A 15,576-nucleotide genomic window follows, 5' to 3' on the forward strand; every position below is an offset into this window, starting at 1 on the left:
CATAGTGGACCACAAGTTGAATATGAGCCAACAGTGTGTTGCTGTTGCAAAAAAAGCAAATATGATTCTAGGTTGTATCAACAGGTGTGTTGTAAGCAAAACTCGTGAAGTCATTCTGCCGCTCTACTCTGCACTAGTTAGACCTCAGCTGGAGTACTGTGTCCAGTTCTGGGCGCCACATTTCAAGAAAGATGTGGAGAAATTGGAAAGGGTACAGAGAAGAGCCACAAGAATGATTAAAGGTTTAGAGAACATGACCTATGAAGCCAGGCTTCATGAACTGGGCTTGTTTAGTTTGGAAAAAAGAAGATTAAGGGGGGACATGATAGCGGTTTTCAAATATCTAAAAGGGTGTCACAAGGAGGAAGGAGAAAATTTGTTCCTCTTGGTTTCTGAGGACAGGACAAGGAGTAATGGGCTTAAAGTGCATCAGGGGAGGTTTAGATTGGACATTAGGAAAAAATTCCTAACTGTCAGGGTGGTCAAATATTGGAATAAATTGCCAAGGGAGGTGGTGGAATCTCCCTCTCTGGAGATATTTAAGAACAGGTTAGATAGACATCTGTCAGGGATGGTGTAGACGGAGCTTGATCCTGCCTTGAGGGCGGGGGGCTGGACTCGATGACCTCTCGAGGTCCCTTCCAGTCCTATTATTCTATGATTCTATGAAAAGAGCAAAGTGAAAGACTGTAGAACCAAAATTAATTCTCTATGCTGGTCATTCCCTCCATACTTAGCTACGCAAGCAAACCACTATTTGTGCAACATAAATGAAACCAGTTGTCCTGAAAAGGCTGTATATACGAAGTTGCATCTCCTTAAGCCAGGACTCTCTAGTCCAGCAACATCCGTGGTCCAATAGAACCACGGATGTTCCCAGGTGAGAGCCCCGGTGGCTGGGAGTCAGGCAGTAGGAAGACCATCAGCTGGGAGCCCTGGAGCCCAGCAGGGCGAGCAGCAGCCCAACAGGGAGGCCAGGCAACAGCAGCATAATGGGGGCGGGGGGGGCAGAGCCATCACAGTCTGACAACTAGCAGAGCCTGGGCCAGCGGTAGGCTGCCCAGCCAAGGCTGGAAACAGAGCCTGTGGCAGGATGGGGGGCCAGTGGCAAGGGACCTCCCCTGGTCTGGCAAATTCCCTTCTTCAGGACCAGTTACGTCCCGAAGGTGCCAGACCAGGTAGGTCCAACCTATAGTGATCCTTTAATTTAAAGCTAGCTTAGAAAGCAAAGATGGACAATGTGTACAACAAGCATTAGCTATGTTAATCCACTCTTAAAACACAGCTGTCCTTTGACAGGTAAAATGCTCTTCCATCTTGCAGAGTAAATCATACCAAATCATGGTTTAATTAAGTCCTTTGAACTGTGCTAAGGAATAAGACTTTGGAAACTTTACTTGTTCCCATCTACACTGCAAGGTGAAATAATATTACTACTTGAGTTGAGACCCCAGGATTTGACTATATAGTGTAGCCAGGACAGAGTCTTTAAATGCTAAAGTAAGTGTTCAAATACCACTGTAATGGGTACCAGGTACACTGATTTCAGTACAAATTTTTAGCTAGAGCTAGTTTGTCTTTCATTTTGAATACAAACACGCACACAGTACTAGAGTTAAGGGAATTGTTATCTGCCTTCCAAATGATGAAAAACATAATACATCCTAGACAGATTAGAAAACAAACATTTATTATACACTGGTAGTTTTACAGATCTATAAAAGTGATCAGCTTTTTCAAATACACAATAAAAATACACAATTTGAAGACAGAGGCACATGGTGAAAAGTTAAAACTCACATAGTCTCATGTTTTTCAGCATTTGAAAGTCCCCCCACCATAACTGAACATTCATGATAGCAGTTTTACAATATTAACAAATTGGACTGAGTTGGCTATACTGCAGGCACTGTTTACATCATCTTGTGTATCAGTTACAGTCACAAGGATAACTGAGAAACAAAACTGGCTCTCGTGAATTACCGTACATGCAGGTACAAAGAATATGGCAAAGATAAAAGAGCATGGACAATCAGATCATAAAAATATTGTATCTAGGCACCATAATACCTTGTGTGATGCAATCTACTTTGGCTTTTAAAAGAAGTGCACAAACAAGAGGGCAAGTTACTTTTATCTTAAAGCCAGCCTGCCATTTCATAGTATCACCAGATTAACTCACAGGATCAATAAAATCAAGAATGAAAAGTAAGTGTGTGTCTGTGTGAGAGACAGAGACAGAGAGAGAAAAATAAAAGGCCAAATTCTGTATGTTCTGTCTGCTATGGAATCAGTGCAAATTAGTACTACTACAAGTTATTTTGTGTCAGTTTTTAGGCCAGCAAGCAACTGAAATATAGCTTAGTGGGGAAACCATTTATGAACTGTCTGTATATTACAATATCTATCCAATATATGGGAAATACTGTGAAATAATGGCTTATCTTGGTTTCTTTGAGTGCTTTGTTTGTAATTTCCTCCATTAATATAAAAGCCCAGGGTCACTTTAATGGTCTGACTGCTGCATCCTGCTTACACACTCAGGCTAGCTCATCTCATTTACTGGCCAGGGCACTCAGCCCTTCAGATCACACTGTTGAAGGCAACTCTCCCTTCTGTATAACTCAACTACAAGGATGCTGTTGAACTGCAAACATTGTGAAGGGGAAACAAATGAGTCCTCGGGCTCTAGTACGATGAGGTTAGCATTCCAAAAACCACCGAGAAAAATAATTTACAAACTTCCTGACAACCAGCCCTAGAATCTTTGCTCATGTTTGGTTTGGTACTAGGGATGTTAACTATTGGATTTTTGTGTAAACGTGTAACTGCTTGAAATTTTACATGGGGGAGGGGGAGCCTGGCAGGAGCCGATGCTCGCAGAGACCTGGTATAAAAGCACCATAATGTGGAAGGCAGAATGGGGAGGCATGTAGTGGATAGGATTAACTGATAAACCCAGGTTTATCAGTTAATTGTGTAGTTGACTACACGTCGGCATCCCTATTTGGTATACTCCAATTAATGCAGCCAAAATTTCATACCCGATACTTCCTTTATCCTGAAATTTGCTCTTGCAGGGAATTTAGTGATCCAGTAGTTCTTTTCTGTTGCTAACTTTATGATCTTACAAACCCTGCATCAAGAACCAAGACAGTTTTGGCTAATGCTGCCAGCATTTACAAATTAAATAGAAAGAGGCCAGTGAAACAAGCCATAAAGGTCATTGTGACTGTACCATAAATGAGTAGCACTTAACTCAGCATGAGGTTTTCTGATACTGCAGAACAACATCCCCTTGCACTTTCATCTCTTTAAACCAGAAACAGAGAAATATAAGTAAAATATGTTGTCATTCTCAAGATTTAATGTGGTGTTCTATTCATAACTGCCTCTAAGACAATGTTTTTTCCAGGACTTATTTTAACAGTTTATCAAAAAAGCAATATTACTTTTATAGATATGTGCAAAAGGGAAGTTGTGAATTGCCTGCATATAAAATGATTTGACAAATCTGTGTCTTAATTCCAGTGCAGTATACTTCTCTCCCAAATATGGCTTCATCCCACTCAAATGCATATTTGAGGGAGCAGAAATTACCAAAAAAAGAAAAAGAAAAAAAAAAGCCAACACCTAAAGCATAGATGGTTTCCTGATAGTCTTTTAACATGTAGCTGATTTAAAGATGCTGTGGGTTTTTGTTTTTTTTTAAATCCACAGACTCATGCTTTCAATTGCTATATGATAGCAGTTTGGGGATGGGAGATTAGAAACTAAACTTGAAGAAAAAAAACATATCCACAGCGTCTCTGCACCGGAATCTGTTCTCCAATTATAAATAAGAACAAATCAGTTATTTGAGAAATCCTTTTTGGTTTGAATGTTCCTGAAAATGGTAGATGCTTATCAGCTTTTTCCTTCTTTTCATGCTATTCCCAAATTTTGCTTCATTTTTTCATAAACCACATAGCTAATGCTGACAGCTGGAAGCACTTTCATGAAGTTTGGGGCTATGCCCCTATAAAGTCCTATGATCCCTTCATTAGCAATTATCCTCTGAAAGAGACCAACCATGTTTAGCTGTGGGGCTTCTTCCAACAGGGCTAGAAAAGAAAAGGAAGATAGCAATTTCCATTATACAGCAGTTCTAGTGATGTTAATATCCTAATCATATAAAGCTCCTCACTAAACAGATGCACAACTTATCACCACTAATCCAATGGGCGTGGTACAGTGACCCCTCAACACTGTTTCGTAACACAGAAAGCAGATCTGTTCTCATTCCTAAATTTGGGCCAGGTCTCTTTCAACTGCAGACCTGGGCCTTGGAACTCCCTCCCATGACAGGTCCACAAGAATACCTTGTTGATTGCCTTAGCAACATGCTGGAAGTTCTATTGGTCCTGAGATCTAGCCTCTCCTGTCTGATAACCTCACCCATGCAGCTTCTACCACCTTTTTTCTCACCTATTTGCAACAGTTGGAAAATGACACTTTTTTCAGTGGAGGACATTTTCCTTAAGGGTCACAGAATTTTCCTCCACACCAAATTCTTTGGCCTCCTCTGGCCATACATTTACTCTGACCGTTAGTTCTTCATTTATTTACTTGTTGACCTTTAATTTTACAATGTTATTTTTGTATAGCTTCTGATAGGAGTTCCATAAATGGGTAAAATACTTAAGATGATTGACATAAATCTATAAAATATAAATATTAAAACATACAAAGAGCAATAATCTGTAACAGGAAGGTTGTGTCAAGCACTAACAAATCCAATGCCAATCAAAAGTATAGATGGGCAAGGTTAATATGGTATTAGACACCTTAAAAACAGGCAAATTAAATAGGGGGTATTCTCCAAATTATAAATACATTTAAAATATATTCTTCCAAATCCCAATTCTCACCTTGAGCCTGCATGCGAGTTCTGATAAGAGCAAGAGGGTAGCTGGCTAACTGGCCACAGGTGCTGGAGATAGTACCACATCCCAGCAACACAAAGACACCAGGGTTAGCAGAGTCTGATGCATAACGATCTAGCCAAGCAGTCTTCAAAGCCTGCCAGGAAAACATAAATGGATTTGAATGAGATGTATATCAAAGTTCACACTAGATGGCTAACCAGAGTTTACAGCTAACAACAATTTTAAGATGTTCCTTTATCTCCACAAAACTATTCCAAATGAATTTATGGGCTTGATCCTGCAAGGTGTTGAATGCTCTGTCTCAATCCAATATAGCACATAAGCACATTCTTAATTTTGTATGTACACAAGTAGGACCAGTTATTTCAGTGATATTAAGTATTAGAGGAGTCGCTGTGTTAGTCTGTACCCACAAAAAACAATGAGTCCTGTAACACCTTAAAGACAAATGGATTTATTTGAGCACAAGCTTTTGTGAGCAAAACACACACTTTATCAGATGTGACAAAATGGGTTTTTGCCCACAAAAGCTTATGCCCAAATAAATCCGTTTGTCTTTATAGTGCCACAGGACTCCTCATTGTTTCAGTAGTATTATTTCACTGCTTAAAGTAAGACCATGCTTAAGAGCTTTCTTTGATCAGACCATAGCACTCAGCATGGGGAGGATCAAGTCTTATAGTAGTAATCCACATGCATCACAAAATAAAAATGCAATAGATACAAATATTAAATAGCCTTTTCAAGTTTGGCTACATCTATACTACAAGTATTGCCAGAAGAGGCAATACAAATGAAGCGCGGATTAGCATTTTCTCACGCTTCATTTGCATACTCTTTTCTGATCTGTTTTTGCGCAAAAACCCCTTTTTGCGCAAGATTGGTATACTTCCTTTTTTGAGGCATAAGGATCTTGCGCAAAAAGGAAACGTCTACACGGCTTGTTTCTGCGCAAAAACTCCTCACACAAAAACGGATCGGATGAGAGTACGCAAATGAAGCACGAGAAAAAGCTAATCTGCGCTTCATTTGCACTGCCTCTTTCGACAAAACTCATAATGTAGACTTAGCCTTTCAGTATGAAGCACATTTCTCCTATCGGAATGAAGTGACTATCCCCCAATTACATGAGCCACAGACTGCACAAAAGGTTGACAAATGAAGGTATTTCAGACCAAGTGCAGGTGGGAAAATGAGTCCAACAGAAGACCTCTCTCAGAAAATATCATGCCACCAAATTTTTCACCACTCTTTTAAACCTGGAGCCATCAGCTTTAACACATTCTGCTGATGGCAGTTGCAGTAATATGACAGAAGGGCTTGTTTAGACTAGAAAAATGAATATTTTTTAAAACCTTATCTAAAGTGTTAGCTAATTTCTGTGGATTAACGTGATTTTAGATACCACTTAGCACCCAGTGTAGGCAAAGAAGTATATGTTTAAAAACATATTACAGAAGCTAGTACTGGCAAGGTTTAGGGACTCTAATTATGGCTTTACAGGACAAAAATCAATGCCTTAAACTACATCCAGAAGTTAACTGGTAGCCAGTGCTACTAGATGAGCCATTGGTAAAATATGTCCTCAGGGCTTGCCTACACATGAAATCATTTTGAAATAGGTATTTCTGATTAAATCCATGTATGGATGCCCTTATTTTGAAATAGTTTAATCTACTCCCAAAGTAGATTAAAATCATTTGGAATAATGCACTCTTATTCTGCAATAAGAGTATCCACACATGAAGATAATCAAGAATACCTTGCTGGTTTCCCTAACAACATTCTGGAAGTTTTATTTGTCCTGTTGATCTATCCTCTCCTGTCTGAGAACTTTGAATTCACGCCTTATTTTATATCAGATTCCTTTTGTATGTAGGCAGTCTGAAGCACATTTATAAGTTCACATTAGTATTATCCAGTTATAATGAGAGGGAATAGTTACACATGGTCATCTGTATCACAGCCATATGATAACATACAGTAGCTACCAGGTTTTTGGAGTTTAAGTGAGTTGTAGAAATGATGTGGTCCAGGCATGAGAGGGGTGTTCAAAAAGAAGGCTAAGAGTATATCCCATTGCAAGAAGTTGTCTAATGTTCTTGTTTAAAACCAATGAAATCCACTTCCAAAATGTGGGCCAAATCCTGCAACACTTACTCATGACAGTAGTGCCCTTAGATATTACAGACAAAAGGGGATGACTGTGAGAGAATCACCTGCATGTGTAAAGGCCCGATCCTGCCACTTCATCCCCTGTAGCAGTAGTAATATTTATTATTTGTATTACCAAAGTACCTCGGAGCCTGCTATGTTAGGGACTGTACAAATGCAGACCAGAAAGATGCTCCCTGCTCCAAAAAGTAGTACTTTTTTTCAGAAAGAAAACAAATAGAAAATAGATAATACCAATGTTGCTATGTGTCGTGATTTCTTTTAACAAATTTGGCTGGGGCCAGTCTCATGATGACACAAGAAGCTCCAGGCTAAAAATCTTCAGTCCTGCCTAGGAGAAGCCCCCCCTCTCATTGACTGCCTTCTCTGCCCACCTGCCTCTGGGGAAGGGCAGCCCTACCGGGCTGCTACAGAAAGCAGGCAGAATGCTCTCACAGTTCTGCTTCCTTCCCACAAGCATTGCTCCTCTCTCCTCATATTTCCCTCCCTGCAACACCAGGACTGGGAAGGATATGAAGAGGATCCCACTGCAGCTGACCCCCCCACAGGCCTACAAGAAGGGATAAAAAACCTCTGGAGGTATAGGAGGAGCAGATGTGAGGGTGAGAGATCCCACAGTGGTAGCCAAAATCAAGACAGATCAAGACCACAATTTCAAATAACAACACTCGTGCTTGTGAGGGAATCTTCCACTGATGGGTCTGATTCATGGGTTGGCAATAATATAACACATTAAGGACAAAGATATGACAAACTAGCCCTGAGCATACTACGAGATATTTTTTGAAATGCACAAATAAGTGTACCACAAAGTAAGTTACAGATGTGAGTAACTAATGCATATTTTAAGAAGGCAACAGGAGGGCAGTTTACATTCTTATATTTCTAAACATATAATGCAGGCATCAATTAATTAAACTGACCTCATAGACAGCTAAGTCTATACCAGCATAAGGAATTATGCCCAGAATATTGGGTACATAACCTTTGTAAAAGGCTTTCACTCCTTCTCTTTTAAAAATCTTCTTAGCACAGTCAAACATCCCAGAGTATTGTCCCGTTTTACCCACAGCCAGTCTGGTTTTTAAGACCTAAAGGCAGAAGAAATGTAGAATTAATTATTTGACATGTCATGACACAGCTTATATATAAGAAATGGGCACAACAAATTTTTGCATACTTGTGTCTAGTTCCAAAATGTGAACTTTGCATTTGCTGTTTAAAGTCTTTGTAACAACTAAAGTTAAAGTTTGGTTAGCACTAGTTTTCTCAAGGTTTTATCATTTGTAAGAAGAATAGCCTGCCTAGCAATTACATAAAATCTCACTGTTGTGAAGGAACAGAGTGTAGGTTTTTTACTCAAAATCAGAAAAAGATGGAAGTTATGATTTGCCTTTTTTCGCCTCATATTCAAGAGAGACTTTCTAAAAAAAAAACCAACACAAATTATAAGATATGTAGAGCTCTAATTTGGGCTGATACTTTGAAGAGTTCCCTCTAAGGTGTGTTCCTGTGCAGGCGTACACTAAAAATGTACCACTTGTCCACCTCCTCAGAAGAGCCATGCAGAGGGCTGGAGCTGCAGGCCATGTCGCAGCTGGCTGCTCCTCTGGCGGCCCCAGTCAGGGCCAGAGACACATGGCGGGGGGCTGGTGGCTATTCCTCTGGCAGCCCTGGTCGGGGCCAGAGCTGAAGCCACATGACAGGCAGCTGCTCCACAGGCACCTCAGCCAGGGCTAGAGCCTGAACTGTGTGTGCAGCTGCATAACGGGACAGCAGCTGCTCCAGCAGCCCAGGCTGGGGTGGGAGTTGATCATTGGAAGATGGAGCATTCCTGCCTGTGGCATGCCAGGTCCCACAGAGCTGGAGCAGCCAGCCACCTGACCGTAAGTAGTATCACCCAAAAAGGGTGATGTTAACCATTCATATCCCTATTTTGAATAGGAGTTCAATTGTTGGGCTTTATTGATTTTGTGTGTGCACGTGTACGCATGTGCTAGGTTGATTTTGGTTTTTAAGCCACCCAACTAGTGGCCTTTTCTGAGCCTTTAAAAAATTTAAAGGATTTCTTTTATTTATAGGAATACCCAGGGCTCGACAAATAATGCAATCTACTTGCCCGGGGTGAGTAGATGGCAACCCGGAAGATTTGGGTTCCGGCAATTTGCGCAATCGCAGAACGATCTGTGCATGCACCGATCAACGGACAGCGCGGCTGGCGAGCAGGGCTCGCCACGGTTTGGCAAGCCCTGGGAATACCTATACTTATTTTTAAATTTTTATTTTAATTATAATTTTTATTGCTTTAGTTGCTTTATTTTTGACAAAGGTACTTAGGGTATTTGGGCTTTCTCTTTTTATTTTCACTTATTTTATGTTTAATATTAATCACTTAAGGAAAAAAAAGTTAAACTTTGTGAAAGCATCAGGACACTTGAAGAGTTAGCTAACAAAGTTAAGGCTGTCAGTAGATGCTTTCTGCCAGTTAAGGAGTAGCTGCCAGTTTTGCAACCTTGAATAAAATATTTGAATGGATTTTTAGTGGAATTTTTAAAAAGCTGATTTATTTCTTTTTCTTTTATGTAATTATGGGGGGGGTGAAAATTTGAGGTTTATTTGCTATGTTTATTATGAGAGACTACGTATTTTAAACTTTGTTTAATTTTATTATGTCTTGTTTATTATGAGAGACTATTTTAAACTTACCTTTTCACTAGCTGAAGTTTTGAATTTTTTTGCTTTTAAAATAATTTTAGACTTTCAAAGAGTTTTGGGGATGGGGCATGAGTGAAAATTGCAAGTTATGAACAAATGTCTCATTTAAGTCGCTTACATTTCTAAACTGCTATTCATTTTTATATTTAAGCTTTGACCAAGGTTACTTTTTTCCATCTGAGATCTTTTGGCCTGGGCCAAATATACAAAATAACTTCTGTATTTTAGCAATGTTGAGTTCCATCTTTTCCTTCCATGTTTCAGCCATCTGATCTTAACAACATTTTTTATAGTTAAACAATTTAAGTGGGACTGTGTGTGTGTCTGCTACAACCAACACGATTCATTGTGTACAGGCTCATTTGTTAGGAAGCATCCATTTTCTTCAAAATGACTGTAAGGCCTCCCGTGTTGTGTGTAGTGACAAATCACATAGTGCAGTGGTGGTCAATAAGCAGGTTGCAGGACAAAAACAGTACATTGGAGCATAGGGTTGTCCATCATAATAAAGATGAGTGGGTGAAAGTGCTGATTTGCTTGTTTTATTCTTTGTGATTGGGAAAGAGCTGTTTTAGTATTTTTTCTTCCATATATAAATAAAAGTGAATATATTTGTTAGTAACTGGTGGATGAAATGATAGTACATATCCAGACTAGCACACATGACCTCAATATTGGTGCACAAGACAAAACTCAAGTCTGCTCATGGATGGAAAATCTTTGCAGGAACACTGGTGCTTAGCCTAAGAACAAATGTGAAATTAGCATTAGAAAGCAGAGACTATGCAGTAACTTGAACTAATTCCTTCTAAGCCTTCACTGGTGGATCAAGCTTTTCAACTAAGGATTGTAAATCATATTTAAAACATTAAAGAAGACTTATGACAGCCTTATGAGATAATTAAGGAATATATAGGGATCACTTCACTCATTACCGAAATGCAACACAACAGCTGTTTAGCAGTGCCTGTGACATTACACCAGCACTGAGAGAAAGAGAGCAAAGAACATCATATCCAAATGAAACTGCCAGGGGAATTCCCTGGGCAGGAATTTTGCCTGCTTGGAAGTCTCATAAGAGATGGCTCCCATATTTGGTTTCAGGCACTTGTGCATCCAATCTGGGCCAGGAAGAATATAAAACTACTTTTACTATAATACAATGGCACAGTTAGGAAGATGGGAGTCTTGTAGGACATTTCTATGCTATTGATGCCACAGCAGCATAGTTACAGACCTGTAGTTAATATTTACACTGCTGCAGTGCAATAGAGCAGATGCTTCTTACAGCCATGGAAGAGTTATTCTGTCATTGTAAATAATCCAGGTCCCTGAGCACCAGTAGCTATGTCCTGGAAGAAGGCTTCTACTGAGCTAGCAATATCTACTGCAGAGTTATAACTGCCAGCAGTTATGGTGCTCAAGGATGTGATTTTTTCACACTTCTGAGCAATACAGCTATGTCAATCTAAATTTAGCCAGGCCTTATTGTAAAACAAGGCTTACACTCTTCCCCACTCATTATGATGTTATATGCCACTTGAATGTGAAAAGACAACATTGTGGATTGTATTATTCTATGTGCTTAGGAGTCAGCTCGGACTTGATTTTATAAAGGACAATGATGACTCAATTAAAAAGAAAAATAAATGTCCATTACAGTTTGTACAGAATGCCATTGTTGTTTTTTCATCCCCACAGAAAGACACTCATCAGAAATATCAGGATGAGTCTCCATATTATGTTAGTTTCAAATCTTGCTGTGATGCTTGAACAGACCTAAATCCCTGTCCCAGCACACAGCTTGGGCAACCATGCTGTGTGACACAAGAGTAATTCAGCTTTCAGGGAGAAGGAACACAAGTTCTATCCAGTCTACAGAATGAAAAATAGACACTTTGCAGCTATTATTCTATTCTTGAGCGTAGAGAAACTGCTGTAATACCTTTCTGTAGGCCCCCACCTGTTGTATGGAGGACTAATGGCAGTAAATTCAGAGTACCAGATCCACCTGCCCATAGTACAAAGAAATCCAATAGAGTTAGCTTAACTTCATATGCACAGGCTACCTAAATCTATCCCCCACCCTGCATAGCAGAACTGCTATTAGTACTGTTGCACACAAGGCCTCCTCTTCCTATAGCAGGTACTCATCAATGGAGTGTGCCCTCCAGTGTGGAACTGTAGTTACACTTCTGCCTCATTTCCCCCTAGGGGGCCTTCAATATGTCGAATTATGCTTATGTACAATGATCAATGCCCCTTGAGGAATCTCATTTATGTAATCAACTGCCAAACAGTGAGTAAACAAGCCTTCTCCTCCTCCAAGTTCCCAGGTTTCTCCTTTGACTGGAGTTGTGCAATCTCTCCCCTCCTGTCTCAGAGTATCTCCCAGGCCTCCCTGCCTTGAGAGTTTTGTAGTCTCTCCCCTCTGAAGCTGCCTCTCTGTGTTTTGGGGGGTGTAACTCTCTCCAGGAGTCTCTGCTACCACTAGGTGTGGCTTCCTCTCCAGCTCCTCTGCAAAGCTCTTTTCCTAGGAGTTTGCTCTCTATTTTCTGGGCTCCTGTCTGACCCTCAGAACCATATATAACCAAGTTCCATAACTAATGAATCATCAAATTAACTATTCACAGGTGGATCTGGATTGGCTCGTTTGCCTTAGCAGAGCCTGTCACATGAGGCTAGATGTGGGACCTTCAGAAGGTCAGCCACAGTGGCAGACCCGTCCCCCCACCCATCAAGAAAATATTTAAGCACACAATTAACATGAAGCTCACATCTTTTACTTCATGGGACTTAAATATACACTGAAACGCTCTGCTGAACAAAGATGCTTTCCAGACTCAGAGACTTAGTAGGCAATATGTAACAATAAAATGTCTAATCTTTTGAAAAAGAAAGAACACAACCCCAACACACATGCAACATAGTGGTTTGGGGCTTTTTTAAAAATCTAATCAATTTACTAATATGAAATTTAGAAAATAGCAAAAACCCCACACATAACACTATACACCAGAACATCTATGTATAGAACATGCCATGTTGTTTCCCAAAAAGTGTCATGTTGCATTATGGTGTGATTCTGAAAAATTAAATCTACAGAATGCAAGCCAATGTTGTAAAGTAGAAGAGTTCTTGTAGTGTTTTCCCACAGTAAGCATTATCTTGTTCTTTGGTAAACAGGATTTTTAGCACTGACTTCATTATGAGCCAAGTTCTCGTTTGCTTACCTCCATGGGATAAATAGAGGTCTGTGCTGTTGCCCCAGCTAAAGAACCAGATACAAATCTTTCAATGGTTCCAACCTTTCCATCTTCATTAGCAAATATCTTCTTATACTGTGTAGGTAAAATACATAATGATAAATATATCACACATCTTTCTGAAGCAGGTGAAACCCATCAGCAGAAGCCTGAATATGACATAGATGGTTTTCACAAGAAGTGTGCATTATAGATTTCCAATTAACACAACTTAATATTTATAATACAGTTCTATGTGTAAAGACTTACAAAATCACAGATCTTCCAGCCTGTGAAAGTCCTTTACATTTGGTCCTACTAAGCGGGACTAATTCTGCCCATACTTTAGTTGCAGTGGGAGAGGTCTAGGTTGGATATTAGGAAAAAATATTTCACTAGGAGGGTAAGGAAGCACTAGAATGGGTTACCTACGGAAGCAGTAGAATCTCTATCCCTAGAGGTTTCTAAGCCCCGGCTTGACAAAGCCCTGGCTAGGATGATTTAGCTATAGCTGGTCCTGCTTTGGGCCGGGAGCTGAACTTGATGACCTCCTGAGGTCTCTTTCAGCCCTATGATTCTATAGTGGCACAGGTGTACTACTAAAGTGAAGGTTGCACCAAGACACCGGTTAAAAGTCAACCATTCTAAATCCTCTAAAACTGACTTGGTTAGTCTTTGAAACTTGGTATCCCATAAGAAGGTAAAGGGAAGGATTAGTGACCCAAATTTAGAATAATTTGTTTTGGGGTTCTGGACACTGAAGACGGGGAAGAGAAACTTTCTAGGTGATAGGATGACTGTTGCGGAGATCTAGAGCTCAAGCTTGTGATGTGGGTCAAAATAGTCTTAATCTCTCAAATTTTAAACAAGGGATGTAAGCAACTAGTTGACTATCCGATACGCAAAAGCTTACTGGATAGTCAAAGGACTAGTCAACTAGTCGCTTCCCACCCTTGCTGCCTCTATCAGAGCCTGTTGGCTCTTAATCCATTTAAAATGCTAAAGCTAGCAGGAGGGACCCAGCACGAGCTGGGAATCATCTGTCCCAGCTCGCGCTGGGTCCCTTCTGCTGTGCTTTAGCCTTTTAAATGGATTAAGAGTGAGGTACTAACCCCGCTGCGGCTCCCCACATATCGACTAGTCAATGGAAAATGCATGCTTAAAAGCTGAGGTGCAGGGGAGGCAGGGGAGTAGCGGGGACTGGACACTAGTCCCAGGCGCACCTCTGCTTTTTAAATGGATTAAGAGTGAGGTACTAACCCTGCTGCGGCTCCCCACGTATCGACTAGTCAGTGGAAAATCTATTGATTAGCTGATCGAGGTAGAAGCAGCAAGGTTAAAAGCTGAAGTGCAGGGGAAGCAGGGGAGTAGCAGGGACTGGACACTAGTCCCAGGCGCACCTTTGCTTTTTAAATGGATTAAGAGCCAAAAGGATCTTAATCCATTTAAAAGGCTAAAGCACAGGAGGGACCTAAGGCAAGCCATGAATCAGCTGTCCCAGCTCATGCTGGGTCCCTCCTGCTGGGCTTTAGTCTTTTAAGTGGATTAAGTCAGCTCTTAATCCATTTAAAAGGCAGAACCTCAGTGGGGTTAGCTCCTGCTGTGGCTCCCCACTTATCAACTAACACCTAGTCGATGGCAAATCCATCTACTAGTCGATTAGACGATTAAACTTAATTTAACATCTCTATTTTACACAAGATTGTACTTTGCACACACTAAATCTCTGAGGAACCCAAAGTGAGAAAATGTACATTTTTACAATGCATATATCCCAATACAGAAAAGCAGCTAGAGGATTTTTCTTTCCCACCATTTTATATGCTTTCAAGTTAAAATTTTCTAAGTGCTCTAAAATTCAAATGGCTAGTTGGATTGCTCTGAAATTTAGTGTCCCTCATGAGAGCACAGTGTAGAGTTAGAGATTCAAATCTGGGGTCATTTGGCAAAGAGATTTCAAGGGTAGATGTCCTCTTTAAAAAAAATTTCCTTTTACTGCTTTATACTATTAAACTGAAAGGTACTAACCTCTGGATGAATCAGAGCTCACTGTGTTTGACTGCTACAAAATCTTTCTGCAATTAACGTAACTAAGAATAAGGTCATCACAAGCACCCATAGAACACAAACGAATTTTGTATGAAATGGATGGAGGACAGTTTTATTTGGAGGAAATTATAATCAAAATATGGAGAGGGGAATTAGACATGTGAATGCTTAAGAACATACGGACACCCATACTAGGTCATAGCAAATACCCATCCAGTTCATTATACTATCTTTCAACAGAGGCCCATGCCAGGTTCTTCTGAGGCAATGAACAGTACAGGTATACATGAAGTGATTCATCCTGTCGCCCATTCCCACCTTCTGGTAAGCAGAGCTTAGGGACCCCATCCCTGCCCATCCTGGCTAATAGCCATTGAAGAACCTATCCTCCATGAACTTATCTAGGAAAGGAGAGCATTAGGGAGAGAAGAAGGGCACAGTCAAAGAATGGATCCTTAACTCTT

General features: G+C 40.3%; 1 protein-coding gene across 1 annotated transcript in view; it reads right to left on the reverse strand.

Annotated features, from left to right (window-relative positions):
* Window positions 1–1,667: 1,667 nt before the first annotated feature.
* Window positions 1,668–15,576, reverse strand: part of SLC25A24 (solute carrier family 25 member 24) — a 41,211-nt gene continuing 27,302 nt past the window's right edge. Inside the window, exons 7-10 of the mRNA XM_006119789.2 lie at window positions 13,052–13,159; window positions 8,027–8,194; window positions 4,911–5,061; window positions 1,668–4,103 (exon numbers count right to left, since the gene is read on the reverse strand). Of these exons, the coding sequence (XP_006119851.2) occupies window positions 3,925–4,103; window positions 4,911–5,061; window positions 8,027–8,194; window positions 13,052–13,159 (606 nt within the window). The 3' untranslated portion in view covers window positions 1,668–3,924. The remainder of the gene's footprint in view (window positions 4,104–4,910; window positions 5,062–8,026; window positions 8,195–13,051; window positions 13,160–15,576) is intronic.

The sequence above is a fragment of the Pelodiscus sinensis genome, chromosome 9 (assembly GCF_049634645.1).
Source record: "Pelodiscus sinensis isolate JC-2024 chromosome 9, ASM4963464v1, whole genome shotgun sequence".
In the NCBI taxonomy this organism is placed as follows: domain Eukaryota; kingdom Metazoa; phylum Chordata; order Testudines; family Trionychidae; genus Pelodiscus; species Pelodiscus sinensis.